Consider the following 27820-nt stretch of genomic DNA (forward strand, 5'->3'; position numbering starts at 1 on the left):
ATCTAATTTTATCAAACACTTTCTTTGTACCTATTGAGATGATCATATGGTTTATCCTTAATATGCGAATTTAACCAATTATTAAAAGACCGTTTGACTAAAGTCATTGTTGCTTTCCCAAGATAAGCCGTACTTGGTCATGATGCTTACGTATTTAATATACTGAAGAATTCTATTAGTAAATATTGTATTTAGAATTTTGCAAATATGCTCAAAGGTGAGATTGGTCTATAACTTTTTCCTAGTACAGTCCTTGTCTGATTTTGATGTCAGAGTAAACTATCCTCATAAAATGGATCCGGCAGCTCTCTTTTTCTATTCTCTGAGACTGTGTAAGATGAAGGTTAACTATTTTCTGAAGGTTTAGTAAAACTTGTCCATAAAGCCACTTGTGACTAGTGTGTATTTTGAGAGTAGAGAATCAATTTCTTTAATATTTATTCATGTGTGGAAGAGCAATAATTCCCTAAAACAACAAAAAGTTACATTTTAAAAAATTTAACAATTATTTAAAACTCTCTAGCTTTTCTTTTCTTTCCCTAGAGCATCCACAAAGTAGGCACACTCTCTGAATCGTAGGTCATTCTCAGGAATAAAATGATAAACACCATCCACTGGCATAATTTTCAATACTATCTGTTTTATTTTGAGAAGGAAGACTGAGGAGCTATTTCTCAAAATATTTTTTCTTCAATCATTTTATGACAAAAAATGACACATGAGCACTGAGAAAATTCAGAAAAGACAGATGAGTTAAAAGAAAAAAAATGGGTCCGCAATCCCAGCATGCATCATGTTAGCATGTCTGTATTTTTCCGAACATTCTCCCAGGCATATGCACTTTAATATTCACAGACATGGGATCAATGAACACTCTTTTCTAATCCGTAGAAAGTAACAAATAACCCAGCATCGGGGGGAAAGGCTGTCCAAAGGCGTCTACTGGCACATAGCAGGATTCCCTTTTAATGCCCCTTCCTGAACCAGGAGGTGGCAGGAGACATGAGGAGCCCCACAAACAGACCCCCGGCTCTGCCCACCCCATCCCAGCCCTTCCACAGAAGCCTGCTTGTCCCATGTCAGAGGACATGCTGAAATCGGAAACCAAGGGTCAGCTCACCCCATCTCAAGGATGGCTCCGACCTAGCCCGACTAGCTGAAGACAGCACCGAACTACCAGAAAGAAGTCGGCTCTCCTGAGGGCGCCGCCCCGGCCCCACTGCCCTGGCCCTCAGTGCCTACCGCTGAGTCCCCTGGCCAGGGAGAAGAGGCAGAGGGACAGCCTGTGTGTTCCAGCTGGGGGCCTCCTCCCACGGTGAGGCCCTGGCAACCCTCACACCCAGCACAGTCCTTTTCCCACGCTGCACTTTGAGTGGCGTTGAGTTCTTACAGGACTGATGCTCAGAGGACTTGTGTGTCCTCACCCTTAGGGCGGTGTCCGCCACATAGAAGTTATTCAATAAGTGTGTGTTAAATGAATGATTGAATGAATGATTTAGCGTGTTCTTTCTCATTCATTAAGGCCCAGATTCTATCTGTTCAGCGTGCACGAGGTCCACCCCTCGTCTTTCACACAGAGCCGCCTGCCCGGCCCAGTTGGGCTGCCTGTCTGCCCCCCTGGGGCATCAGATGCGTCACTCACCACACCCTCAGTGTTCAATTCCAACAGGAACCCTCTCTCCACGGCAGCAGCCCCCATCCCTCCTGCCACCCCCAGAGCCTCCCCATTCACGCTCACCAGCTATTTTAATACTCAGGAGCTGTTGGGGATCAGAATAGCACAGGCCACATCTGTCTCTCTGCTGTTAGCTTTCAAACTGTTCACTACAGGAGGCGCCCAAAAACCCAGGCTCAGGCCACCAGACTGCTAACAAGGACAGCAGCGGGAGGCCGAATTCGAGCTGGGGGAGGATGCCAACTTGGTAATACGTGAAATTAATAAACAGATCGATGCAATAAAAATGTCAGTCTTTGGAATTCTTTGATTTTTGGAGTGTAGATATGAAACCTAAAATGTTAAAAAAAAACAGGCAACAAAATGGAACAAACTCTGGTCTATATTGGAAAAAATAAAATATGGCCTGAGACAGTGTATACTTTAGCTTAAAGAACGAAGGCTCTTAGAAGGTGCTGGAATTAGATAAATAGAGTAATGCATTAACTTTCAACTTAAAAAAAGAAGATAAATGGCCAGCTGCACTAGAGAGGTCGGAACACACGAGGGAGAAGCAAGCAGAAGGTACTGCTGGATGGGAGACAGTTTGGCAGACAGCGCCACGCCTTGCTCAGTGTTCTGCTCAACTTCTTTCAGTGCAATATCAATTTTGTACAATGACATTTTTGGATTTCAGTCAATCTGAAAGTGGAACAGCAGGAACGGAACACGTAATATATCACTTATAATACCCCTTACGCATATTCTGTCGTAACTGTTGTTTTGTTCATGGATTTGAGATCTGAGACATGAATCAAGCCACATTTTGGATATCCACTGGTGTCCCAGTCAATATCTAGCCCGGTCTGCAGATGGGATTCGGGCAACCTCGAGGTCTGAGGCTGGGCTCCTAAGCTCGGTGGTGACTCCTGCTCTGACGGAAGGGGGTCCTATTCACATCACTAAAGAAGAGCCAAACAGGCTGTGGGGACCTGCCTTCCTGGAAGTTACCCAGAAATGTGTCTTTCTCTGAGGCTTCCTTTCTAAATTATACTTTCCCCATACTTGTCTCAAAGGCAGTAAATATCTCCAAATAAAATCATTTACACTTCATGGTAATATAAGACAGTGCCACCAAAAGTTTTCAAATCAAGTCACCAGGTATGGTCATTCCAAGATGCTGACAGTGGCTGTCCTGTGGAGTCAGGATGCCAGCACTGTGGCCACGGAGTCCCTCCCCAAATACAGGGGAAATTCCAAATACGGGGGAATGGGGGAGCCGATCCCTGGTTCCCCGGTCTCTAGCCATCGAGGAGGCAGCAGGGCGTGGAGGGGAGAGGCGCCCTGCACCTGCCCTGCTGCGCCGCGGTGCCCTCAGCGTGAGACGTGGGCTAAGCCCTCACCTTCCCGGTTTCTCTGTTAAATGAGGGAACTGAACTAGATGACTCTAATTTCTTTTATAGTCTCAGTGTAATAGTAACCTCTTCGAAGTTAGAAAACAAGTATTTAAATCCATAAAGAAAACAGCCCTGGGCACATATGAGATGTGAGCCAACAGATTATCAGCGTTGCTTCCTCGCTTGGATTCCTCTCCATCCACGTAGCTCTCCCCTGGCTCTGCAACTGCGGGGCTTCAGCAGTGCGGTGGCTCCTGCCTCTTTCTCCTTCTGACAAACCTGGGGCACTGACCCTGGAGCCTCTAGCTCTCTTTTTCTGGGGCTTCCCTCCAAAAAGCCTCTCCCTCCCCTGATCTCGCTGGCCCCCGCCTCCTCTGTCAGAGGACAGCCTGTGCTCGCCACAGAGCAGGCGGCCAGCAAGCTCTCCCCATGCCTCTCTGGGCTGGTCTCCTGCCTGCAGACCAAGTGCAGGCCGCCAGCCCAACAGGCGGCCCTGTGCTGACACACCAGGTACAGAAGTCATGCCTGAAATCTCAGGGCTTCACATCCCTGTTGTCCCACCTCTGCCCCAAAGAGAAAGCACCTCACCTTTCCCCAGTCTTGCCCATTTTGCTCTGCAGCTTCGCAGATCCAAGTGCCCCTCTTGCCCTCCCTCCCTCCTTCTTTGACCCCTCCTTCTATCCAGAACAAACTCTCCACATGGCCTGTTCTGGCACCTCCCACCTGGCTATACTTGTTTGTTCACTGCAAGTTCCAGGAGAGGGGGACCTGGATTGCCCTATCAACAACCGTGTTATCCCTGGCACATAGTAGGAGATCAATAATAAATTTAAACCTCAAAAAACACAACAGCCCAGGAAGTGATGTCATGGGGGATAGGACAGGGTTTCCTAGAGGAGAGTTGGTAGGAAGAGACCTGAGGAAGGATGACCGGGGTAGGGCAGAGGAGCTGAAGTCTCCTTCCCTGACTTCACTCCAAACTCAGTGGCAAATGCTCTCACCAAGGTCGCCCAGTGGTCTTCTAGTTGTCCCTGAGGAGTGTTTAGAAACATGAAAGGACATTTTCAGGATGTGAATGGAGGGTTCTACAGGTTATTAGTGGGTGGGGCCCGCTATGCTAACTATTCTGCAACATGCTAACTACTCTGTAACGCCAGTGGCCCCTGAAACACACCTCAGTGCTCGGCTTACCTGGCCCCTGTAGCGTGGGGCCTGTCGGTCTCTGCTTCCCCGACCAACCCACCCTGTGGTCCTTCTCAGCCTCTCCAGGGCTCCTTCTCCTCTCTATGCCTGAAGTCCAGTGTTCTCTGGGTTTACTCAGAGACCTCTTCTCTCCTGCCACACACTCTCCCTGAGTGAGATGTCACCCCTTGTTCAGGTGCTGATCCCTTCCTGTTATGTCCCCAGCTCAGGAGTCTTTCCTGAGGCTCAGTCCCATATATATTCCTGCTTATCAGACCCCTCTACCTGAATTCCCACAGACCCATCCCCCTCCACATGTTCAAAACCTCACTCATCTCCTTTCTCCAAACCCCCACAGCCCTCCTCCTTGTATTATAAGTGGCCCCGCTGCCTGCCAAGTGTCCAGACAAGAACCTGGGGGCCATCCTTGCCTTCTTTCTCTCCCTTACCCCCCACATTTAATGGGGCATCAGACTGTCGACTGAGCTTCCTTAGTGTCTTCAAATGCATCTGCCTTTCTCTGCCTCACTGACACCACCTTAAAACAGACCCTCTTCATTTCTCACCCGAACGATAGTCCATCTCATCACTCCTCTCTCTACTCCAGCTTCCATTCTGTTTTCCACTGGCTGAGAGCTGGCTTTGATGATGCTACTCCTCTAGTACACATTGGCTTTTCTATATTTGCCTTTCTGTATTTAAATTACATACTGACACTGTTAGTTCCTGATTTTATTTGCTTTTAACTTCCTATTATGAAAGGTGAGAATTTAACTCTCCATTTATTTCTCCTCCCACCTTCCTATTTGGTTCTATTTTCATATTTGGTTACATCAAACTTCCTATAATTTGGATCCATTCAGAGCTGAGTCATGGATGTTCCATCACTTCCCCGACTGCACTTCCTTTAGCATTCATTTTGTTTTCCCGGAGTTAAACACCACCTTGTTTTTGTTTTGGTTAGTTTCCTATCTCTCTGGCACTAATTCGCTCCCAAAGTTCCCAGCAGAATATAAAGTTCTCAATAGTTTCAAACTCATCAGCTAATGGGCCACTTCACCTTGGGGACGCCCCTGGGAGTGCTCTGCCCTGGCTCAAGTCTGTGTGCGCTTCCCTCTAGGCCTGCTCGGGGCTGTCCTCCCAGCTCCCCCTGCATCCTGCACCCCTTCTCCTGTGCCCACCTCCTGTCTCGGCTCTCATGGCTCCCTCCTTCTTACTTATTCGTTTCAGTGGAACCCTTTGTCTAGAACAGGTGCTAGCAAACCACCTGAAGGGGCTAGAGAATAAAGGGGCAAAAGGCAAAACAAATCGAGGTGCTTATATAACTATTTAAAATGTAACCATTAAAAAAAGTAAAAATGCTCTTAGCTTGTGGGTTATAAAAAATAGGTAGCAGGCTGGACTTGGCCTGGGGCCTCAGTTGGCCGACTCCTGATCCAGCAGCTCCCTAAGGACGGGAACATGGCAATGTAATTTTTTTGAGATCTAACATGTCCTACAATGACTTTATTTCCCCCGCACACTTGACTTTTGCTTTGACTGGATTCAGAAATCATTCACCTTAGAGAATTCCAAATCATCGTGCCACTGTTGTTTAGCTCTTGCTGTTGCTATTTAGAAAACTAATATATTCCTAAGGGCCTGGTTTTTCTCTCTGGAAACTTTTCCGATCTCTGATTCATGACCAGTCCTCAATCTTGGAGTTTCCACTGCGTTAGTCTTGCTATTGCCCAGGAGGGCTTGTGGGGTGAGTAGGGGGCCAAAGGCAGAGGAAACGGAGAGGAGCACCTGGGTCCGAGGGGCTGCAAGGAAGGGGAGCCTCAAGGGTGAGGCTGAGATCTGGTACCAGGGAGAGAGGGTGGAAGGGGAGACATCAGGAGAAGGACTTGCTCCTGGGTGAGAGGTCAGTCAGCCCCTGCTGGAGAGCCAGCATTTCTAAGTTTCAGTCTCTTTAAGGTTAAGAAGAACTACCTTCCAGGTGGAAAGGCCCAAGAAGGTGAGCATAGCCGTGATGGCAGACCTGCTGCAGCCCAGTGACTCTCAAGAGAATGGGCCTGTCCTTCGGCCCTCTGCCCGTCTGGCTTCCCCGCCACAGGACCCAACTTCCTGATGACCTGACTGGCTGCCCTTTGTCCTTGCCTGGTCTCCCTCCTGCCTGTATGACAGTCTCGGTTCCTAATTACCATCAACCTTCACCGTCTTCAGGATTTGCTTAGACTTCATTGAGTTATGACAATCTGACAGAGCTATTTTTATGTGGAGAGGTTTGTTTTTTAACACATTGAAACAAACAAAAACCCAAGGATGGCTGGAAGCCAACTTCTTCACCCCACCCATGAGCCTCAGCCTATCACTGACCTCCCTCCTGGGGTGAAAAGAAAGCCTAGGGTGGGGGTGTTTGGGGACAGCTCTCTGGACACAACTCCTGGGTGCTTTACCACACACTTGCTGGTCTCAGGATGTACCATCCATCATTCTCAGCATAAACCCTGCTTTCTCTAAGAATTCATTCCTGTTTCCATAGTTCTGCCTTTCATCGTCTCTGATTTCTCCTTTAAAAATCACAGTGGTCATATTCACACACTTATTAGGGAGATATGGCTGCTTAATAAGGGAATTGATACTGCTTTCCACTTGAAAATTAAGAAAGTGATTTTTTTAATGGGAGGAGGAACTTTTCTAGAAGGGTGAAAATACATAGTCAATATATATTTTTATATCTGGAAAGGGGTAACAATCATTTTTCATAATATATATGAAGAAAGTAAAAATAGACAACATCTTGGGTGATGGGAATGCCAATCATTAAGGGTGGCTGGAGCTAATTTAAAACTAGGCTTAAACTCTGATACATGTGAATCTAAAGGGCAAGTACTTCTATTTCCTACAACCTTCCTGCCTGGGCGACCCCTATTTGATGGACTGGAGTAGAGCAGGGCGGAGATAGGGAGGCAGTAAAGAACATTGAGGTCATGACATCTCTTACTTTCAGCTCTAAGATGCATAAGAAACCCTCAATTAAATTTCTAATTCCTTCAGGAATAGATACACATTATACTTAATTTCACACAACTCCTCAGTTATGGATTTCTTTGGAATGACAGACCAATGTGGGTGACGGCAGACCAATACCTCCTAAAAGCTAATAAAATCCTGTCATAACAGCATTTTAAGTGCCCCTGTCTTTTCTCTAATAAAAACACAAAATCAATGTGTAAATGAAAAGGTGGAAAGTGAAAGTCACTCATATTTAAGATGGGGATCAGGGGCAGAGAAAGGGCCCTGGAGGGAGTGCGGGTTAGGGATGCCGGCTGCACACAGTGCTGGTCAGCAAGCAGCAGCAAGGCCACGTTCAAGTGACAAAATGGCTTTGTCAGCAAGCTCCCTAGCAGGTTCCTTTGGCCTACGAGGCTCTGGTGCCCATAGGCCTCAGATCTATAAGCTCATTACCTACCCTGTCTATACTTCCTCTTTGTGGCTGGGTGGGCTCAGAAGGGAGGGTGTGATGGGGCAGAGGCACTAGAGAGGGGGTGAGCGGAAGCTGGGGCAATGAATGAGCAGGAAGGCGGCTGAGAAGCCTGGATTGCGCCCCCAACAGGCCGCTGGGAGGAGCCCAGGGCAGGCACCCATGGAGGACTGTCTGCAGGGGAGGGGTTCATGGGGAACTGAGGGAAGAATGAGTTTCAAGAAGAAGATGGAGGGACCTGGACAAAAGTGCAAAAGAGTCAGAAGGATGAGCAGTGGACTAGGCCACTCAATGTCACTTGGGTGCTGCTTTTAAAATAACATTTCCCATTGAAAGTTCCACATACAGATTGAGGAAAAATCTGGAAGGAAAGTACAAAGAAGGAAATTAAAATTACCTATAAATTTATCATACAGAGTGGTTAATTCTATTCCAGCATTAAAAATTAAAACGATGCCCGGCCGGGCGTGGCTCAGTGGTTGAGCGTCGACCTAGGATCCAGGCAATCAGGGGTCGATTCCGGGTCAGGGCACATGCCCCGGTTTTGGGATTGATCCCCAGTCGGGGGCGTGCAGGAGGCAGCTGATCAATGACTCTCTCATCATTGATGTTTCTATCTCTCGCTCTCCTCCTTTCCTCTCTCTGAAATCAATAAAGATATATTTTTTTAAAAATTTAAAAAGAAAAAAGCTTATATATGTGAATGCACAACAGTTTCCTCTCCTCTATATAAAAATGGATGTGTGTATAGGTGTGTATGAGTAAATACATATATAATACGTGTATATACACATGTACATATTATCAAGCATTCTTTATACGTGCATAACAATGCAAACATTTCCCTGCATCGTTATGTGATTCATGGGTCAACACTCAGCCACTGAGAGTTACTAAAAAGAAATTTATTCACATCCTCCCGCTCTGACAACCATCGGCCTGGCCTGTTCCCTCTCTACATGGGTGGTTTCTGTTTTGCTTGTTTATTCATTTGGTTTTTTTTTAGATTCCAGAGAAGTGAAATCACACAGTATGTATCTTTCTCTGACTTATTCACTTAGCATACTCTCTCGATCCATCCATGTTTTCTCAAATGGCAAGATTTCGTTCTTCTTAATGCTGAATAATAATCCATTATTATGGACTCCTTTATCAGTTCATCTACTGAAGGACATCTAAGTTGCTTCCATATCTTGGCTATTACAAGTATGCTGCAACGAACACAGGGGTTCATAGAAACTTTTCGAATTAGTGGTTTTCTTTTCTTTGGATAAATACCCAGTAGAGGAATTGCTGGATCATACTGCAGCTCTGTTTTTAGTTTTTTGAGGAACTGCCATAGTGTTTTCCATAGTGGCTGCACTAATTTACAATCCCACCAACAGTGTTTGAGGGTTCCCTTTTCTCCACATTCTTGCCAACACATGTTATTTGCTGATTTATTGATGAAAGCCATTTTGACAGGTGTGAGGTGATATCTCATTGTGGTTTTAATTTGCATTTCCCTGATGATTAGTGATGATAAGCATATTTTAATATGTGTGTTGGCCATCTGTATGTCCTCTCTGGAGAAATGTCTATTGAAGTCATCTGCCCATTTTTAAATTGGATTTAGTGTTATTGTTTTTTGGTGTTAAGTTGTATGAGTTTCTTACATATTTTGGATATTAACCCCTTATCGGATGTCTCATTTGTGAATCCTTTCCCTCATTCAATAGGCTGTATCTTTGTTTTGTTGATGGTTTCCTTCACTGTGCAAAACTTTTTAGTTTGATGTAGCCCATGTGCTTTTTTCTTTTGTGGCCCTTGCCCAAGCAGAAATATCCAAAAAGATACTATTAAAAGCAGTGTCAAAAAGTTTACTGCCTATGTTTTCTTCTAAGAGGTTTATGGTTTCAGGTCTTACATTTAAGTCTTTAATCCATTTTGAGTTAATTTTTGTATATAGTGTAAAATAAGTGATCCAATTTCATTCTTTTGCATGTATCTGTCCAGTTTTCTCAACACCACTTATTGAATAAACTGTCTTTGCCCCATTGTATATCCTTGCCTCCTTTGTTGCAGTTGAATTGACCATATACATGAGATTTTATTTCTGGGATCTCTATTCTATTCCATAGATCAATACATTTATCTTTATGCTGGTACCATATTGTTTTGATTATTGTGGCTTTGTAGTATAGTTTGATGGCAGAGCATGGTACCTCCTATTTTGTTCTTTCTCAAGATTTCTTTGGCTATTTGGGGTCTTTTTGGCTTCACATAAATTCTAAAACTAGTTGTTCTAATTCTGAGAAAAACATCATTCGTATTTTAATAGGGATTACACTGAATCTGTATATTGCTTTAGGTAGTAAGAATATTTTAATAATATTAATGCTTCCAATCCATGAACTAGGTATATCCTTCCATTTATTTGTATCTTCTCCAATTTCTTTCTTCAATGTCTTATAATTTTCAAAGTATAGGTCTTTAACCTCTTTGGTTAAATTTGTTTTTAGATATTTTATGCTCTTTGATGCAATTGTAAATGGCACTGTTTTCTTAATTTCTCCTTTTCATTTGTTATTGGCGCAAAGAAATGCAACAAATTTCTATATATTAATTCTGTATCTCACAACTTTACTGAATTGTTATTAGCTCTAATAGTGTGTGTGTGTGTGTGTGTGTGTGTGTGTGTGTGGTCTTTAGGGTTTTCTATATATATCTGCAAATAATGAGAGTTGTACTTCTTCTTTTCCAATTTGGATGCCTTTTCTTTCTTTTTCTTGTCTGCTGTGGCTAGGAATTCCAATACTATGCTGAATAGAAGTGGTGATAGTAGGCATACTTGTCTTGTTCCTGACCTTACAGGAAAGGCTTTCCGCTTTTTACCAGTGAGTATGATGTCAGTAGTGGGTTTGTCATACCTTTATTATGTTGAGATATGTTCCTTCTATACACACTTTGTTGAGAGTTTTTATCATAAAAGGATTTTGAATTTTGTCAAATGATTTTTCTGCATCTATTGAGGTGATAATATGGTTTTTATTCTTTTATTTTGTTAATGTGATGTATCATGTTGATTGACTTATAAATGTTCAGCCATCCTTGCAACTCTGGGATGGATCCCACTTGGTCATGGTGTATAACCCTTTTAATGTATTGTTGAATCTGGTTTGCTAATATTTTGTCGAGAATTTCTGCATCTATGCTCATCAAGGATATTGGCCCATAATTTTCTTTTTTGTAATGTTTTTTGTCTGGTTTGGGTATCAGACTAATGCTGGCTTCATAGAATGGGTTTGAAAGCATTCCTTCCTCTTCAATTTTCTGTAATAGTTTAAGATGGATAGGTATTAATTCTTTGAATGGTAGAATTAACTTGTGAAGCTGTCTGGTCTTGGACTTTTATTTGTTGGAAGCTTTTTTTTTTTACTACTACTTCGATTTCATTGCTATTACTAGATCTGGTTAGATTTTGTATTTCTTCCTGCTCTGTCTTGCAAGGTTATACAATTATAGAAATTTATCCATTTCTTTTAGATTGTCACATTTGTTGGCATATAATTGTAGTATTCTTCAATGAGTCTTTGTATTTCTATGGTGTTGGTTGTAACTTCTCTTTCATTTATGATTTTATTTATTTGGGTTCTCTCTCCTTTCTTCTTGATACATTTGGCTAAAGATTTGTCAATTTTATTTGTTTTTTGTCAGTTTTACTTATCATGTTTCATTCTTGCTTCCTTCAAGATTGTCCCTTTCTCTTTAAATTTCGCCATTTTAATTATAATAAATCTTCGTGTGGGTCTCTTTGGATTCATCTTGTTTGGAACTCTATGCTTCCTAGAACTGGATGTCTGTTTTCTTTCCCAGGTTAGGGAAGTTTTCAGCTATTATTTCTTTAAATAAAGTTTCTGTTCCTTTTTCTCTTCCTTCTCCTTCTGAGACCCCTGGAATGCAAAGGTTTGAGTGCTTGATGTTATTTCTAGAGGTCCCTTTAAACTGTCCTTGTTTTTTCTTTTTTAAATTTTTTCTTTGTGCTGTTCTGATTGGTTGATTTCCACTAGTCTGTCTTCCAAACCTTTGATCTGTTCTTCTGTGTTACCAAATCTGCTGTTGATTCTTTCTAATGTGTTTTTCATTTGTTATTGTATTCTTTAGGTCTGCTTGGTTCTTAATTATACTTTCTCTTTGTTGAAGCTCTCTCTAAGTTTCTTTGCTCCACTCTCAAGTTTGGTCAGCATCCTTAGGACCATTTCTTTAAATTCTTTATCAGGCAAATTAGTTAACTCCATTTTCCTTGGGGTTTTTTGGTTATTTTTCCCCCTGGAGATTTTTCTAGCACCTTCATCTGAGAGATACTCTTCTATCTTTTCATTTTGTTTGACTTTCTGTGCTTGTTTATATGAATTAGACAAAATAGCTCTCTCTCCCAGTTTCAAAAAAGTGGCCTTATGTAGAACTGGCCTCTGTGTTAGCTGTGTGTGCTGGATGGTTTCAGCAGGCTGCTAGGAGCCCAGTGGGTATCTTTCATTTTCTTTTAAAATATATCTTTATTGATTTCAGAGAGAGGAAAGGAGAGGGAGAGAGAGAGATAGAAACATCAATGATGAGAGAGTCATTGATCAGCTGCCTCCTACACGCCTCCGACCGGGGATCGAGCCCGCAACCCAGGCATGTGCCCTGACCGGGAATCTAACCTGGATCCCCTGGATGCTAGGTCGACACTCAACTGCTGAGCCACACCTGGCAGGGCCGAGTGGGTGTCTTGGGCATCAGAGGCACTGGCCTACTGAGCCAGAGTGGCTCTGGGTAGAGAGGCCAGATTCATGTAGCAATGCCTCATTGATCCTGCTTGGTCCCTTTGTTTGGGGCCAAAATGGTCTCTGGGATAAATTCTGGAAACTCACTGCAGTGACCTTGCTGATTGGCCAGAGCCCACCCTATGGAGGTGGAGGGAGATACAAACAATGCTCCTCACCAGCCCCTCCAACCCCAAAGAGTTCCCACAGTCCTTCAAGAACTCCTGTGGCTCCCCAGCCTTCTCTGTACAGTCTCTCTCTGGTTTGTTATACAGAAAGTGGTCCCATGTAGAGGTAACCAGAGTGTAGGCAATATGTGGCCAGGTGGTTTAGGGAAGCCTTAGAGCCGGGCATGGGCTTACCGCCCCTGGGGCACTAGCCTGCTGGCTGGAGCAGCTGGAACAGGGAGGCCAGGCTCCCCATTGTTCCCACTTTCTCCAGAGGAAAAAGCTCCAGGCAATGTAGCTGGGACGAATAGTGGTGACTTGCAGGTAGGCCAAAACACCTGAATCTAAGTAAACAATGGGACTCATGGGCTCCTCCGCTTCCAGCCTTCCCCATTCTGTCTCTCTCTCCTGTTTGTTGTCAGAAACTGTTCATTCAGCTCTCAGTTGTCTTACAGGAGTAACTGCTCTCTTTTTCAGTTTGCTCATGGGAAGGGGAAGCTCATGGGATGGGGAGAGTTCCTGTTTCCCTATGCTGTGGTTATCTTGGACTTCCTCTCACTGAATATTTAAATTGTTTAGGTTGCAAATTTATGTTTGTTTCTGTCCCCCTTTTGGGGAGGGGGGTGCAGTTTTAAATAGTGAAAATCCACTACTTACTCTGTGATTTTGTATTTCTTCCAGGCTCAGTCTTGAAAGGTTATATACTTCTAGAAATTTATACATTTCTAATAGATTTGGTAATTTAATATTTCTGAATCTGTTTCTTCATCTGTAAGCTGAGAATAAGAATATTTGCTTTATCCGTGCCCTGTTTTTGCTATGAGATCATGTGTATGGAATATTTCATTATTCTTATGACTTCACAACTACTTAACTTCGAATGACTTGGTGGCTCTTGAAGCCACTGGAAGATCTGGGAAAAGGTGAAGGAAAGGTTATTGTCTGGCTGAGTTGGGGTGTTTCCTGGACAGTAAGGAGGAGAAGCACAGAGGCTTCTGAAATGCAGGATTCTTGCTCTGGAGAGAAGACTAGGCCAGGCCACAGCTTTGGGAATCTTTAGCTTTGTGCTGTAAGAATAGGCGATCTCTTCCAAATAAAGGTGTATTGTCAGAGAACAAGGCCAAGAGCTCGGCCTTAGGAGAAACGGGTAGGAAAAATAGTGCGGGATGCAGGAGAAGCAATTAAGGACGGGAGCAGGGAAACTAGTATTATATACAGAGAAGTCAACAGGAAAAAAAATTCAGGTTTATATGCATATATGCATAACCCATGGGCACAACACAATAGTGTGATGAAGACCTAGGTACACAGGGGTGGGTAGGGTGGGGTGGAGGGGGTCAGTGGGGAAAAAAGGGTCATCTGTAATACTTTCAACAATAAAGATAAATTTTTTAAAAAGAAAGATAATTCAGGTTTAATTCCCATTAGATACTGCTCTGGGCTCTCTAAAAGTTGACTCTGTATTAACTTAGTTCTGTCTGCCTTGTTTGACTGAGACTGAATCACTGAATTATGTAGTTAAATCCTAAGGGGAGAGAGGCCAACAGATGAACAAATTTCCTTGTTTCCTTACAAAAATAAAAAATCAGTCTAAACAAAGATAAAACATGATTGGAGAACCAGAGGCCAACAAACCTATTCCTGAAGCTGGTAGCTATTAAACTCAAAGTAAATTAACCTTTGCAATTAATTGTCACTGGGCATCTGTAAAATCTACCAAAACCTCTAGGGTATTAAAAAAAATAAAAAAGTAAAAATCTTCTGAGTTCTCCACGTAGGGCAATTCCTGAGTGACAAAGAAGAGTGGGGCGGGCACAAGAGAAGGGCCTGGTGTGGGCTTGTAGTGGTCTGACCTCCGGACAGATGGTGCCCAGGAGGGAGAAGCCTCAGGAGGGAAAAAAGAGGTGACAGGCAGCAAGAACACGGTGGAAGGTGTTGGAAGGAAACAGAGCAGGGGTCCTTTTGATATCCTGACACCCAGTATAACTATTCCTTTTAAAAAAAAGTATATATGTCTTGGGAGAAGGATAGAGGAACCAGAGGATCTGGCTTCCAGTTCTGGTTCTGGCACTGCCTGGCAGAGTAGCCAGATGTTCTTAGTGTCCCCAAACATTTCAGAAAGGGGCCTCTGATTCTCTTATAAAGTTCCCTGCCTCCCCAAATAAAGCTCTCTAGCATCTTTTTCCAAACTGCTTTTGGACTACACTCATTCCTTTGGGAAAACATCTATTCTTAGGGCTTAATCTACTTTTCTTTGTATTATTTTCACATATTCTACTAAGAGCTTGCATTCTTTTCTTTTTTATTTTTTTAATCCTTACCCGAGGATATGCTTTTTGGAGAGAGTGGAAGGGAGAGAGAGAGAGGAAAAAAAACATCTATGTGAGAGAGACACATCAATCGGATGCCTCCCACACAGGGATCAAGCCTGCAACTGAGGTACGTGCCCTTGGCCAGAATCAAACCCAGGACCCTTCAGTCTGCGGGCTGACACTCTAACCACTGAGCCAAACCAGCTAGGGCAAGAGCTTGCATTCTTTGGTTAGAAAATAATGTTACTAAAAAGCAGTAATTAAGAGATAGCTCTGGAAACTCAAACCCAAGTTGTCTAGCTCTGAATCTCAAGTTCTCACCACTGTGCTGCAGTCTCATCTTTGAGTTTTCTCTCCCCCTGGAATCCATCTGGTCACCATGTCCTGCTGATGCTATTCTGAAATATTCTAAATGCTGGAGTGGAAAAAAGTGGCTTGGGGTCCAGCTTAAGTGCACTCAGGTAAAGAGAATGTTGGTTTGTCTTCGGCACCTTTCTTCACTGCTTTTCAACCCTTCTCTCCTCTGTGTTTGCCACATTCACCACCCACCAGGTCCCCATCACCCTGGAGATACGTGTGGCTACGGGGTCCTTCCAGGCCCTTCCCTCCCTGGCAGCAGCTTTACGCTGCCCTCCCCACCTTCCCGCCGAACCACCCTCACTAGCCCTGTTCCGGAGCCCGTGCCAGCTGTCCTTGCCCATGTGTTGTCGGGTTAATGCAGGTAATGTCTGCAGCTTAAAACAGTGTCCTAACCAAACAGAGGTAGCCTAATGAAGGACCCTAATGGTCAGGGATCTGGGTCCCATGGGAGCTGATGGGGGTAGAAGCCTGGTGGCATCCACTGACCTAACTACATAGTCAACCTGGTACACGAGCACCAATTTTGGATTTAGACTGGCTTTATATCCACTGACAAGCTGCACATCCCTGAGCAAGTTGCTTAACCTCTCTGTGCCTCAGTTTTCTGGTCTATACAATGGGGCAATTTATCGTACCTAGCCCAGAAGGCGGGTATAAGGATTCAATATAAACAGTTAACCCAGCCTCCAATACATTGTGCATGTTTAATTAATATAAAACAATAAGTAAAAATTCAAAACATCAATATTATTTTACATTCAGTACTGGCCCTCTAGGGCTGGGGATGGCAAAGACCATCCTCACTGTTTTTCATTTTGTCTGATAGTTGCCACAACTTCTTGCACCCCACTTTCTCTTACCCTGTAACCCCAACCGCAGTCTGTCTCCACAACTTTCAAATTGTTATCCCAAGGAAACCAAGAAACCTGACTCAAACGTGGTCGGAAAGAGGTCTGCCCTGCCGACAGCCGCCACCACCTCCCTCACGTATTCTGCACTGAAATATCAGGTTACCTTCTCAGCATCACCCGCAGGCCCCAAATCAGGAACGTGGGGGGGGGGTGTGCTCACCAGAACAGCTCTCCACAGAATTTCCTCCTGCACATAAAATCAGATGCCTCTACTATAAAAAATAAACAGGGAATCGCTATAAAGCTATGTATCACCAGAATGCTTTTTTTCAGGGCTAGAACAGTTTCACAGAAAGCATATTTTACTTCTGAGAAGGGAACCTAGAAGCTAGTGGCTGCGCCTGTGGCTTTTCAACAGCTGAAGCCAATACTTGGACATTGCTTCTCCTTTTTTTCCTGGAGAACTGAGTTACAAAATACTGGTTTCTATTAGGGTGTGTCTAGCACTTTCTGTGCCGCCAAGCCTTCCATTTTTATAGTCTGCACACTAGATTTTCCACGAACAGGCTCAAATGTACTCCCAGGCAATGATGCTTAGGAAACCCAATATGAACGTGAAGACTTGTAAAGCAGTCTCAGAACTTGTGCCATGTAGTTGCTTAAAAAGAGTATTTCTGAGGTATAAGAAAATAATGTATATTTTTGGCATGCCTTAATATATGTGGGGGCAAAGGGTATGCACTCTTCTTATATGTTTTCTTAGACTGGGTTGCTAGGGGAAACTTTAAAAAAAAAGTCTCTCTCCTTTATTTCTATATTTTTACGAAATATAGCCCAGCCAACCACCTACACAGGCATTTTACATAAAGGGTTGGAAGCCAAGTGACTGAAAAACATAACAAAATTATGTATATAGTGTTTTTTATAGAGATTTACGTGTGAATTCAAGTGAGAGCCAATGGTAACTCTGGAGGAAAATAAACCAGTTAGAGAAAGTGCTAATGGAAAGTGTGACTATAATTTAGTTTTGCTGACAAATAAAGAGGCAGATTCCATATTTTTTAAGAGAAACATAATGTAGGAAATAGAGCTTTATATTTACATATTCATAAACGTTCTCTCACCATCTCTAGAAACTTACATGTTGGTTACAACTACCACCACAGCACCCAGTTTTACGTTTTGAGTATGACAGTCCTCTTCTCCCAGGTGGCCTCTCAGAGGGTCCCCACTGGGCCAGGCCCACCCTCAAGGCCCATCCCTCCCTAAAGCCTTCCCACCAGAGCTCCAGACCACCATGCCCCAGGCTCCAAATCGTACACTAGTTATTGCTGATGCTGCCGGCCTTGCAGATTCAGTTTGAGGTGGGTGTTTTGTCTCCCTAACATGGCTACAAGCCTCTTGAGGGCAGGGCCACACCTAATTCCACTTCTGTATGCTATCACAGCACCCCGCACCGTTCTGAATGCAAAGCGGATGATCGGCCAGTATCTGTTGGATTGTGTCAAGATTTGGATGCCGAGCTATGAGGTCTAGAATGGCTAATTCATCTGGTAATCGAAATTGCCCTAATGAGGTCTAGATAAAGTTTATAGCTCAACAACTACCCCCTGCACACTGTGGTAGACAATGCTGGCATCCCCAGTGAAACACTGCTGAAGGATTTGGGAGACCACCCGTGGTGGGTGCTGAGGTGGACTGCCCAGGTTCTCCGTGGGGAATGAAGGCCCAGGTACTCTGCAAGCTGCTAGGAGTGCTGCTTTCAGACGGCGCTCAGCGTTCCCGGGGACTGTCTGCATGTAACGACTGACCATTATATCATTATATATAAAGGCCTGGCCCCTCACCCTAACTCAGAACAGTTTGAAGGGCTAGTCCAGCTTCAGAGTGCGAGGCTTTGTTGGGTCTGCATTACAGTCCAGTGTCTCCCCTTTTCTTTCCTTCCCCGGGTATTGATCCCAAGAGCAGTCTCAGATAAACCTGCTGCATCCTAACCTCCATCTCAGAGCCTGCTTCCTGGGGAACCAATCTACAACATCATGCATACTCTATCTAGCCAGCCAGCCAGCAACCTACCACGGTGTTTAGGGCACATGGGTGATGTTAGTGGGAGGTGATATAGGTGAAAAGGACCCGGCCCTTGTCCTTAGGGAGCTAACAGTCCAGGACAAGGGATGAGATATGTACAGGAATAACCATAAAGCACACAATGGAAAGTGGCTGGTGTCAAGAGAGAATATAAACAGAGATGAGGCCGAGCTGTGATCCCAGGCGAGGAGTCAGGAGTCTTCATGCATGGGCTTAGGTTGTGGCAATCGGTATATGTATTCTCTCTTCCCATCTGATCTCAAGCCTTGCAGAACAGGATGGACTGTGTCCTTACCTCTCCATATCCCCTATGCTTTCCAGCACAGTGTCCCAGGCAGTGCAAGAAATCTTAAAACAATGAAACAAAACCAAACATGGAAGGAAATCTTTGGCAGTTCCACTTCATTGGACAAGTTTCTGGCTGTCTATCTGGCCTTTTAGTGCAGAATTCTCAGGAGGCTCATCAAGATGCTCATTTATTTATTATGTTCATAAAAATCTTGGGAACATTAAAGCACAAGACAAGGTCCTGGCCCTTAAAACAGCTACAGCCTACTGTGTGGACAAGGCAGAGGTCCCTTGAAATGCCCACAAACAGGAATAAGACATGGGACTTGGACTAAGAGCCAAGTGGTACATCACCCCCAAGAGGTCCCTGCCTCATTTGGCCAGTTCAACTGTCCATCTGCCAGATGACAAAGATGACTCCTCCAGCAACCTAACAATGAGAATCAACAACTCCAGAGCCTCACCATCCCCCCAAACCAATGCCCTGGCATGATTTATTGTCTACAGGGGAAGAGTACTTTTAAACTAAACATCACTAAGTGCCTGATGGAAAGAGGGGCTGGGAGTGCATCTCCTGCATTTCCCTGTCCTCACCCCTACTCAACACCGCAGTCTCCTTCCATTCTCCCTTTCACTGCTTTTGTACAATCTGTCACCAACTTCTGTTTGTTCCTCTGAAATGGCATTTGCATCCTTCCTCTTCTGCCTCGCCTTAGCGCTGCCACCCCCTCTGATATTGCGCCCACATCCTGGGAGCTGAGGCTCTAGCCTAGGTCATCCCCAAACTTCATGTCAGTAAATGTGGCTTCTGCAAACCCAGCTCTCAATTGGTCACATCTCTGCTCAACAGTCGGCCCAGGGGCGCTCTTCCATCATCATCAAAACCAAGTTATTAAGACCCTCGTATAAGTGGCCCTTTCTACACTCACTCACCTAACTTTATTTCCCAGTACTCCCTAGTGTATGTCCTCTACTCCAGTCGCCTCCGTTTATTTGTGCCTTTGCTCAAGTGGTGTCTGACTTCAGAACCATCTTTCCTCCTCCTGGCCACCAATCGAATCCTATGCACTCCTTGCCACTTTGTTCACATGGACCAAGCTTAGGACCTAGGGGATGGGGAGAACAGGGAGGGAAATGTTAGGAGCCTGCTGTTTTTCCACTTCCTTTATTGTCTTCAAGTTCCCCTACCCCATGGGCACTCCATGGTATAGAAATGCTTTTCTGCAGTACCTACCCAGCCGCAAGGACGCCCCATCAGCTTGGCTGCCCTGGATCAGCTAGCTGTGAAGGAGCTTGTCTGCCTTCAGCTGGGGAGGCTATCTTGGTCTTACAAGCCAGAAAGGGAAAAAGCTGACAGTGCTAATGTTGACTCGCTTGTTGCATCTTTGGACCGACTCACAATCACTGCAGAGTTAATACACCAAGCTCTAGAGTTTCGGAGAGATGGAGAGTGGGTTTGCCAAACGATAGACTGCCAAGTTGGGTCTCTGGAATGAATCCAGTGTTCCATAAACCCTGCCTCTCTCCTAATCATAGAAAGAACCATAAAACAAGAGAGAGGCAGTGGAGCTGCAGGCAGCAGAGTGACATAGAAGCATTATCCTGTGCTTCCTGAAAAACAGAAAATGCAGATTGAGACAAATCTCATCCCCCTTCACCCTCCTATGCAGGGTGTTGCTAGATGAGAGAGCTGCTGGTACTGAGGAGGTCTTTGGAAAAGTCTCTTGAAAGGGGTAGAGTAGGTGGTCCGTGGAGATTTCCTTTCTCCCTGCCAATCTGTGACCCGTGAAATGGGCAAAAATGGAAAGAGAGATGGTGAGCACCTCCTGTGTCTCCTGCTACCTTGAAGGAGAAAATGTGTGTGGGGGAGGGGGAGGGCTACATCTTCTTCTTCTATTTGAAGTGGCATGAAAGTGGCTAATCTCTGGGTTACCAGGTGGATTAGGAAAGGGGTTCTCTGCTTTTTACAACTTTCCCTAGAGCTGGAGGTAAAGGGTGGTGAGTTAAAATCACCATCTTCATGTCTTGAGCTGGAAGATGATGAGGGTGAAAAGAGGTAAATTAAAAATTATTTCCCCCAAACAAACAAGCAAATACACACACACTATCCCAGAGAGAAAATTAAAAAAAAAAAAAAAAGCTCCTTAGACAATTGTATTAATGTGATAACAACGACAATATTAATTGTCTTACACATACCTATGGTTTACATTTTAGAGCACTGGGGTACATTATTTAGCAGTATTCCTATACCACATAATCCAGTCAGGTGGTAATCAAAATAGCAGCTGCCATTTATTGAATGACTATCAGGAACACTTTTCATGTGTTACTTAATCCTCACAACCCCCTTGTGGTACTATTGTTAATCCTCATTTTACAGAAGGGGAAACTGAGGTCTGGAGAGGCTAAATAACCTGCCCATCAGGTAGAGACAGAAACCTAGGTCTTTCTGATTCCACAATCCAGGCTCTTGACCTATTAAGGCCCATCTTAGGGCAGGGCTTTTTCACAAGTTCAGGAAGGGCAGGGCGTTGAGGAGGGAGCCCTTATATGGCAACTCCCTATGAAATAGGTATGCATGCGCGCGCACACACACGCACACACACAAATATTCCAAGAGGTCCCACTTGTTCTCCTGCCCTGAGTCACAAACCCATCCAGCTTGCACAGATACAGGTCCAGTTGAACGCCACACTCCTTAGAGGGACAAAGGTCAGCCCCTCATGATAACATACCTGTCATTTAACTTGTATCCGAAACTGCAACAGAGTCTGCATCTGACAAGATGCAGCCACAGCAACGTGGTGAATTAACATCAAGCTTTGAAGCTTTGTCTCGAAGAATACTTTAAGACTGAAAATAATAAGACTGAATGCCATTTAGCAGAATGGCTGGTTACATTCAAAGAAATGTTCAACTTGTGGGATTCAAGCACACAGAGAAAGAAGAAATGACAGTAGAAAACAGTAAAGCACAAACACATGGTGACAGCTCACAAAAGCTGGCTGCCCTATTCTTCATCAGACCCGCCTGACTTCAGTGGCAGTGTCTGCTGTTAGCTGTGCAGAGGCCTCCGGCACAGACATGCGCACACAGATACTCAGTGTTGGGCAGGCTGGAGGAAGAAGCGATGAGACCCTTCAGAACACCTTCCTCGCCCCTTTCACCCAAGTACAAACTCTTCTAGGATGTCCCCCCATCCCTTCTCCCCCTCTCCCCATCAACCTCAAAGAAGATCAGAGGGTGGGGGCGTTTCTGGGATTTTGAGAGAGTAAAGTGTCAGTGTCACAGTGCCCCTCTTTCAGTTCTGAATATATAGTTAGATACACACAAAACACCCACTGGAACTTTTAAAGGATGTGAGGCGAACCACAAGCCACCTGTGAAATGAAATCTTGGTGTTTCATAGTCATGGAAACACAGGTAGGCAAAGGGCTCATGTTTATTAATTATGTCTACACATACCTACACAGAGCAGGTGGCCCTGGCACACATGCAGGAATCCTCACACACAGGCATCTGGGCCATGCCACCTTTCCTTTCGGCAGCCTCTTCCCACCCACCTGAAGGTGCTGGCCCCGGCCGCCCGGTGAGGGGCTGCGGGTATGACGCAGCGAAAGGGGCTCACTCCGCCCCTGGCTACTCCCTGGCCGGGGGGTGTGGGCAAGTCACAACAATCAGGGGCCAGGCGCTGCGAAGACGAAGGGGAACAGTACATGCGGCGCTCTTGGCACAGTGCTTTGCGCCGTCCTGCCTGGATCCAGAGCCTGCCTTTCCTACACCCACTTCTGGGCTGATGGTGCCACTTGTCACTTGGTCTCCATCCTTAGGACACTGGTCTGAACTGGGATGAGTGGGGACTAGTCCAGGACCTCGGGTCTATACCAGGTGGGTCCCAGAACTCAGGTCACAGGTCTGCTGGCAAGGTTAGCCTTCAGGGTCACACAGGGAGCCACGAAAGGGGCACGTGGCACAGGTGTCCGGGTCCCTGGTGCGTGGAGTCAAGGGCGGCGGGCGGAGCCCGACGGTGGAAGTGGGCAGAGCCCAGCAGTAAGCCGGCCCAGGGCTGTGGGTGGCTTCCTCCTGTTGCTCGGTATCAGGGAGAGGCGGGGGAGGACATTCATTTTTTCCTAAGCAAGCATCCACCCATTGCTTCCATCACTATCGATTGTGAAAGGCCGGCGGCGCCTCTTAAAGGCGAAGCCGGGCCGGGTGCGCCCCCGCGTCTGTGTTCCGGGGCCCTCCGCGGGGACCTCCCGCGCGTGCGGGGCAGGCGACGGCCAACGCTTCTGCGCCGCTCGTCTAGCAGCCACCAGCTGTGGTCTGACCCCTGCCCGTCCGCTTGCGGCGCTTTTCTTTCCCGAGTCCCCAGTCACATCCTCGCATCGGGTCACCTGTTCCGCAGCGTCCGCGCCGGCCCGGGTTCGGGGACGCGGCTAGAGCTCGGAAAGTTATTTGAAGAGGCAGCTGTGTGGCGGCCGTCACTGTAGCAAACTACAGGACTCGGATTTCCCAAACTCTTCCCCACCCCCACCCAGGCTGGGCGACCCGAGCCCGCTGCGGGAGCCCTGCGGCGCCGAGAGCTACCAGCAAACGCACCTCCTCTGCCTCCTTCGCGCCCAAGTGCAAAGGGGGAGAAAGCCCGAGAGCAAAGTGGGAGCGCGGAGCAACTGCCAGTCCCGGCCGGGGAGGGACCAAGCTGCTGGGATCAGCCTCCCTCCCGCCTGGCAGCTCGGAGACACACTCGCGGTCTCCTGCCCCGGCCTCTCCTCTCACGGCCCCAGCCCTCCCGGGGGGCTGCGGCGACCCCTCAGTACCTGCGGCGGTCACGGGCTCGCCCTCGCTTTGCTCGCCGGAATCCGAATCCATGCTGCGGGCTGCCGACCGGGCGCCGCCTCCCGTCTGCGGGGCGCGTGGAGCCGGCGTCCCGGCTGGGGCTGTCCGGCGCAGTCGGTGCGCGCAGCCGGGGTGGCGCGGTCCGGGCAGCGCGCGGCGGTCGCGGCCAGGGGGCGGCTCCGCAGAGGCGAGCGCCGCGCGGGCCCCACTCCCCGCGCCCGCCGGCCGGTGCCTGCGCGGGAGGCAAGCGCGGGGCGGAGGGTGGGGCGCGCCTGGAGACCGCGGGGAGGAGAGAGGGAGGAGCAGGCGCGGCCGGCGCCCCGCGGGCTCCAGACTGGGGTTAAATACCCCGGGGGGCGGCGCCGCTCCTCCTACCCGCGCCCGGGACTCGCGGAGCGCGGCGAAGTCGTGCGGCCCGGCGAGGCCGAGCCCTTCCTCTTGGGGGCGGCCAAGTTTGGGTGATTCTTACGTGAAAAGATGCCTCTACCCAAGTAGGAAAATGTGAGGTTCCCAGTGGGAGGGAGCCCTGGGGCGCTCGGATTCCAGGGCGGCTCCATCGCTTTCAGACCTTGGGCGAGTGACTTAATTTTTGCCTGTTTCCTCAGTGGGAAATGGGGAAAAGGAGAGTTTCCTTTTGTCCGGAATGGTCTGGGGAGGAGTAAATAAGATCATGCAAGCGAAGGCCAGGAGCAGGGCCTGGTGCCCAGGAAAGTACGCGACGCCCGGCAGGTGAAGCCAACTCCGCCGCTCTCCTGCCGGCGTGGGCGGCGCGGGGCGGGGCGGGCCGCCGCCCCGCTGGTTGCAAGCGCCGCGAGCCCTGGTTCACAGCGAAGGCAGGCCCCGCCCTGCCAGACTCCAGGGGCAGGAATGGATTTTAAAACTTTTTCTTTCGTCTTTAACACAGAGTGCTAAACTTCCTCAATACCCCCGGCACCCCCTTCCACTTTTTTTTTTTTTTTTAAAGCATTTGTAAATTTATTCAGTAATTAAGAGACTAAACTAAAGGGGGAAAATACATGGAGCAGTAGGGCCTAAGGAGATTGTTGTTATAGCCTCCCTGATTATCAACTCCAACGCCTGCATAACCTCTGGCCAGCTTCTCTGCATATAAAGTGTAGGCAGAGAATACAGGCTAACTTTACTGACCCGAGCAAAATGAAATCAGGAAGAGCAAGTCTACTAAAAAGCGCCACTTACTGTTTCCTGTGTGCACTCCTACAACAACCCAATGAAAAATTTAGGTAGAGCGGTTTGAAAACGCTTTGTTGGAAGTAAAAAATAGTTTCAAGTTGGCAAGTTTATAGAGTTCAATCTATACTGTTATCTCCATTTTATAGATGTGGAAACTGAGTCTCCTTCAGGGTAATAACTTTCCTGTGGTCTCAGGTCCAGTAAGTGGGTGAGCAGGGACTTGAAATCAGGGCTATGTGATGTCCAGACCAGCTCTTTAGGGTGTAGTGCCACAAGGGAGTTTGGCCTCTGTTACCTGGGGTCTGGTTCCTTTTGTAAGGTGTGGGCTTTATGAAGTACAAATACAGCCCTACCTTGTGTTCTCAGAAAATGTTCTCTGGATGACCAAACTCATGGACTTTGATAAAAGTTGCATGGATTTCGATGGAAGGGTGGGAAGAGCGCCACCCAAAATGTGTGATCTTGGGTAAGTGGCTTACCATCCCTCAGTTTCCTCCTGTGTTGGCATCTCCTTCACAGGGTGGTTGTAAGAGAGTAAATGAAATAATGACTATGCAAGCTATTACCCAATGCCTGGCACACAGTTAATGTCTGATAAGTGGAAAGAACGCTTAGTCTTAGATCTAATGGGTCCCATTTAGAAAAACAAAATATTTAAAATTGAATTTTTAAATAAAAAGAAAAAAGTTATAGCAACATTTGGATAAAAGTTGATGCTCAAAAAACAAATAGCTGGGATCATTTTGAAAGTTTTCCATCATATCTCTGCAGTCTTAAGGAAAAACAATGATGATAGTGTCAGAGAACAGAGCTGGTTGGATTGGAAAGACATCAGCTTCCTCTAGACACCACCAAAACATCTCTGCATTACAGCAATAAAGGAAACAGGGAAACTCACTACTGGAACTTGATCAACAGTAAGCAAAGTACCAGGAGCGCATATTAATGACACATAGACGACACATATACGCCTATCAGTCATCAGATCTTTACTGAGTGCCTAGTACTTTTCAGCCCAGAGATAAAATGGGGAGTGGGGGCTGCTGGTCAACGTGCTCCTGAAAAGTCTATGAGATGAGTCTTGAATAAATAACACATTCATGTTTCTGTTCCTATATTCAGTCATAGTGTATTTCTGCAAAGGAGGCAGACATAGAATGAAAAATTGAACGTGGAATTAAACAATGGAGAAGAGAGATCCAAGCTAAATAAGGTCTCCATTCCAATTTCTGATGATATGCAATCTGTTGTCATGGGACAGCAAGACAAACGGAAATGAGTGCTGGCATGCATGTGTGTTTAATGAGGAACATTAGTGGAACATACCTTATCTATCCTCTCCCAGTGTGGAAAAATCTGTATAAGAGAAGGAAATCCTTAAAATAGTATCCCGCGACCGTCACCCCCACGCAGACAGTGAAATCTGTGGTGGCGAATCTCCTTTACAAACCAATTCTGGTATATTTCTTTAAAAAAGGAAAGAGAGAAAAAGCTCCTAGAAAAAGAGGAAAGGGTTTCCGTGGTTCCTCTGTATATTTTTAGAAGAATGGCATCACTTTGCAAACTTGAATCTAGAGTCTGAGGGTTATAAACCACTTTCCTCAGTGTTTCCACTACATCTTTGCAGTCTGGCTGCTCTTCAGACACGACTTTCTAACTCTTTTTGGTCATTTCTTAGCTTTAGCCAAACGAAACTGTTAGCTTTTTAAGGAACTTGCCTGTCTGGTGGGAAAAATACATATCTATTTGTAAGGTGTCAAGAAACAGATAATAAAATAGATCCATTTTTGCTAACACAATAATACTTCTTTAATCTGAGCCAGGGCTATGACTCATCTGCCCGTCTCCTCTTGTGGGATGGAAGGGGAGCTGTCTGCAAACCTTCGGAGGGCAGCTGGGAGGAGGGAGGTTCCTCTCACAAGCTAGAGCTGCTGCTCTGTTTCAAAAACCCACAGGGCAAAAAAAACCCCACCAAACCCAGAGGGCTCTGGAACTGCTGTTTCTCTGGGCTGAAGTGCCCCTTGGTACTTCAGGATGAGAGCTTGACCAGGACAGCTGCATTTTTAATAACTTTTCTCAAGGTGGATACTGGCACCAAGAAAGCTTCCGCCCAGAGCCAAGGCAGCCTCCATGGCAAGCTGGACAGCGGGGTCTGAGCTGGTTTCATATCCATCTGGCAGAACAAGTTGCCAGAAGGCAGCCTTTAAAGAGTGGGCTTTTCCTATTTTTTTCTGGCTAGCAAAAATAAGTTTTATTGTCCCCCCGCCCTGATTTCCAAAGCAATTCACATCACTGTAGAAAAATTAGAAAACAAATAAACAATAAAAAAGAAAAAATTTAAATCCATTCATAATTGCACCCGTTGCAATAACTGTTAACATATCTTTTGAAAAAATTCCCTCTTTGTGATAATAGTGTTTTGCTTTTGTAACTTGCTTTTTCCTTTTAACAATATGTTGTGAACATCATTCCATCCACTCTCTAACAATATGATTTTTAATAGCTTCACGGTATTCTATTATATGGGCGTCCCATAATGTATTTAAACACTCCTCTTTTGTTGGACATATATGTTGTTTCCAATGTTCTGTTACAATGGACAGCATCAGTGAGCATAGTCATTCCTAAATCTGTGCACACATCTTTAATCACTGTCTGTGAAGCTTCCACATCCTCAGTTGGTCTTGGGAAAGAGAAACGACAGAAATTTTAGCTAACAAAATAATTGTTGTAAATATCCTGAGACTTTAAGGTTATAAAGAATTCTCATGGACATGACCCCCTCTCGGCAGAGGGTGGGTTATTTGAGTTCATTCTTGCATTTATCAAGCATTGATTGAGCCCAGAGGGGCTTCCTACAGGTTGAAGAGAGGAGTGAAAAAGTTTCTATCCACATTTTCATTGTGGCTGCTGTGTCCACTGCACAGCCCCATCCAAGCATGGACCCCTTGTGGGAGGCTGGCAAATTGGGCATCAGGCTGTTCTCCCAGGTTCTTAGCTTCTACCCTCCTTAGCTGCCTAGGGGACAGCTTCCTGAGCAGCTAACACAGGTATAGGGACTCTAAAGCACTGATTCAGGGGGAGGGGGAAATTGAGACGGAGGAAGGGGAAGAGGGAGAGAGGGGAAAACTCTGTGGCTCCAATCTCTGCTGTGCTCTGGCTCAGCTTCCTATGGGGTTGTTTACAAGCCTCTGAAACAGCAGCAGCAGCGCCAGGGTTGCAGGCTCAGCCCTGCTGGGAG

At 46.0% G+C, this 27820-nt stretch overlaps 1 protein-coding gene across 1 annotated transcript in view; it reads right to left on the reverse strand.

Moving 5' to 3' along the window:
- Positions 1-23610, reverse strand: part of TNFAIP8L3 (TNF alpha induced protein 8 like 3) — a 37827-nt gene extending 14217 nt beyond the window's left edge. Inside the window, exon 1 of the mRNA XM_081133325.1 lies at positions 23370-23610. Coding sequence (XP_080989451.1) covers positions 23370-23421 — 52 coding nt within the window. The 5' untranslated portion in view covers positions 23422-23610. The remainder of the gene's footprint in view (positions 1-23369) is intronic.
- Between the last annotated feature and the right edge of the window lie 4210 nt (positions 23611-27820).

This window comes from Miniopterus schreibersii (genome assembly GCF_964146895.1).
Source record: "Miniopterus schreibersii genome assembly, chromosome: 1".
Taxonomy (NCBI): Eukaryota; Metazoa; Chordata; class Mammalia; order Chiroptera; family Miniopteridae; genus Miniopterus; species Miniopterus schreibersii.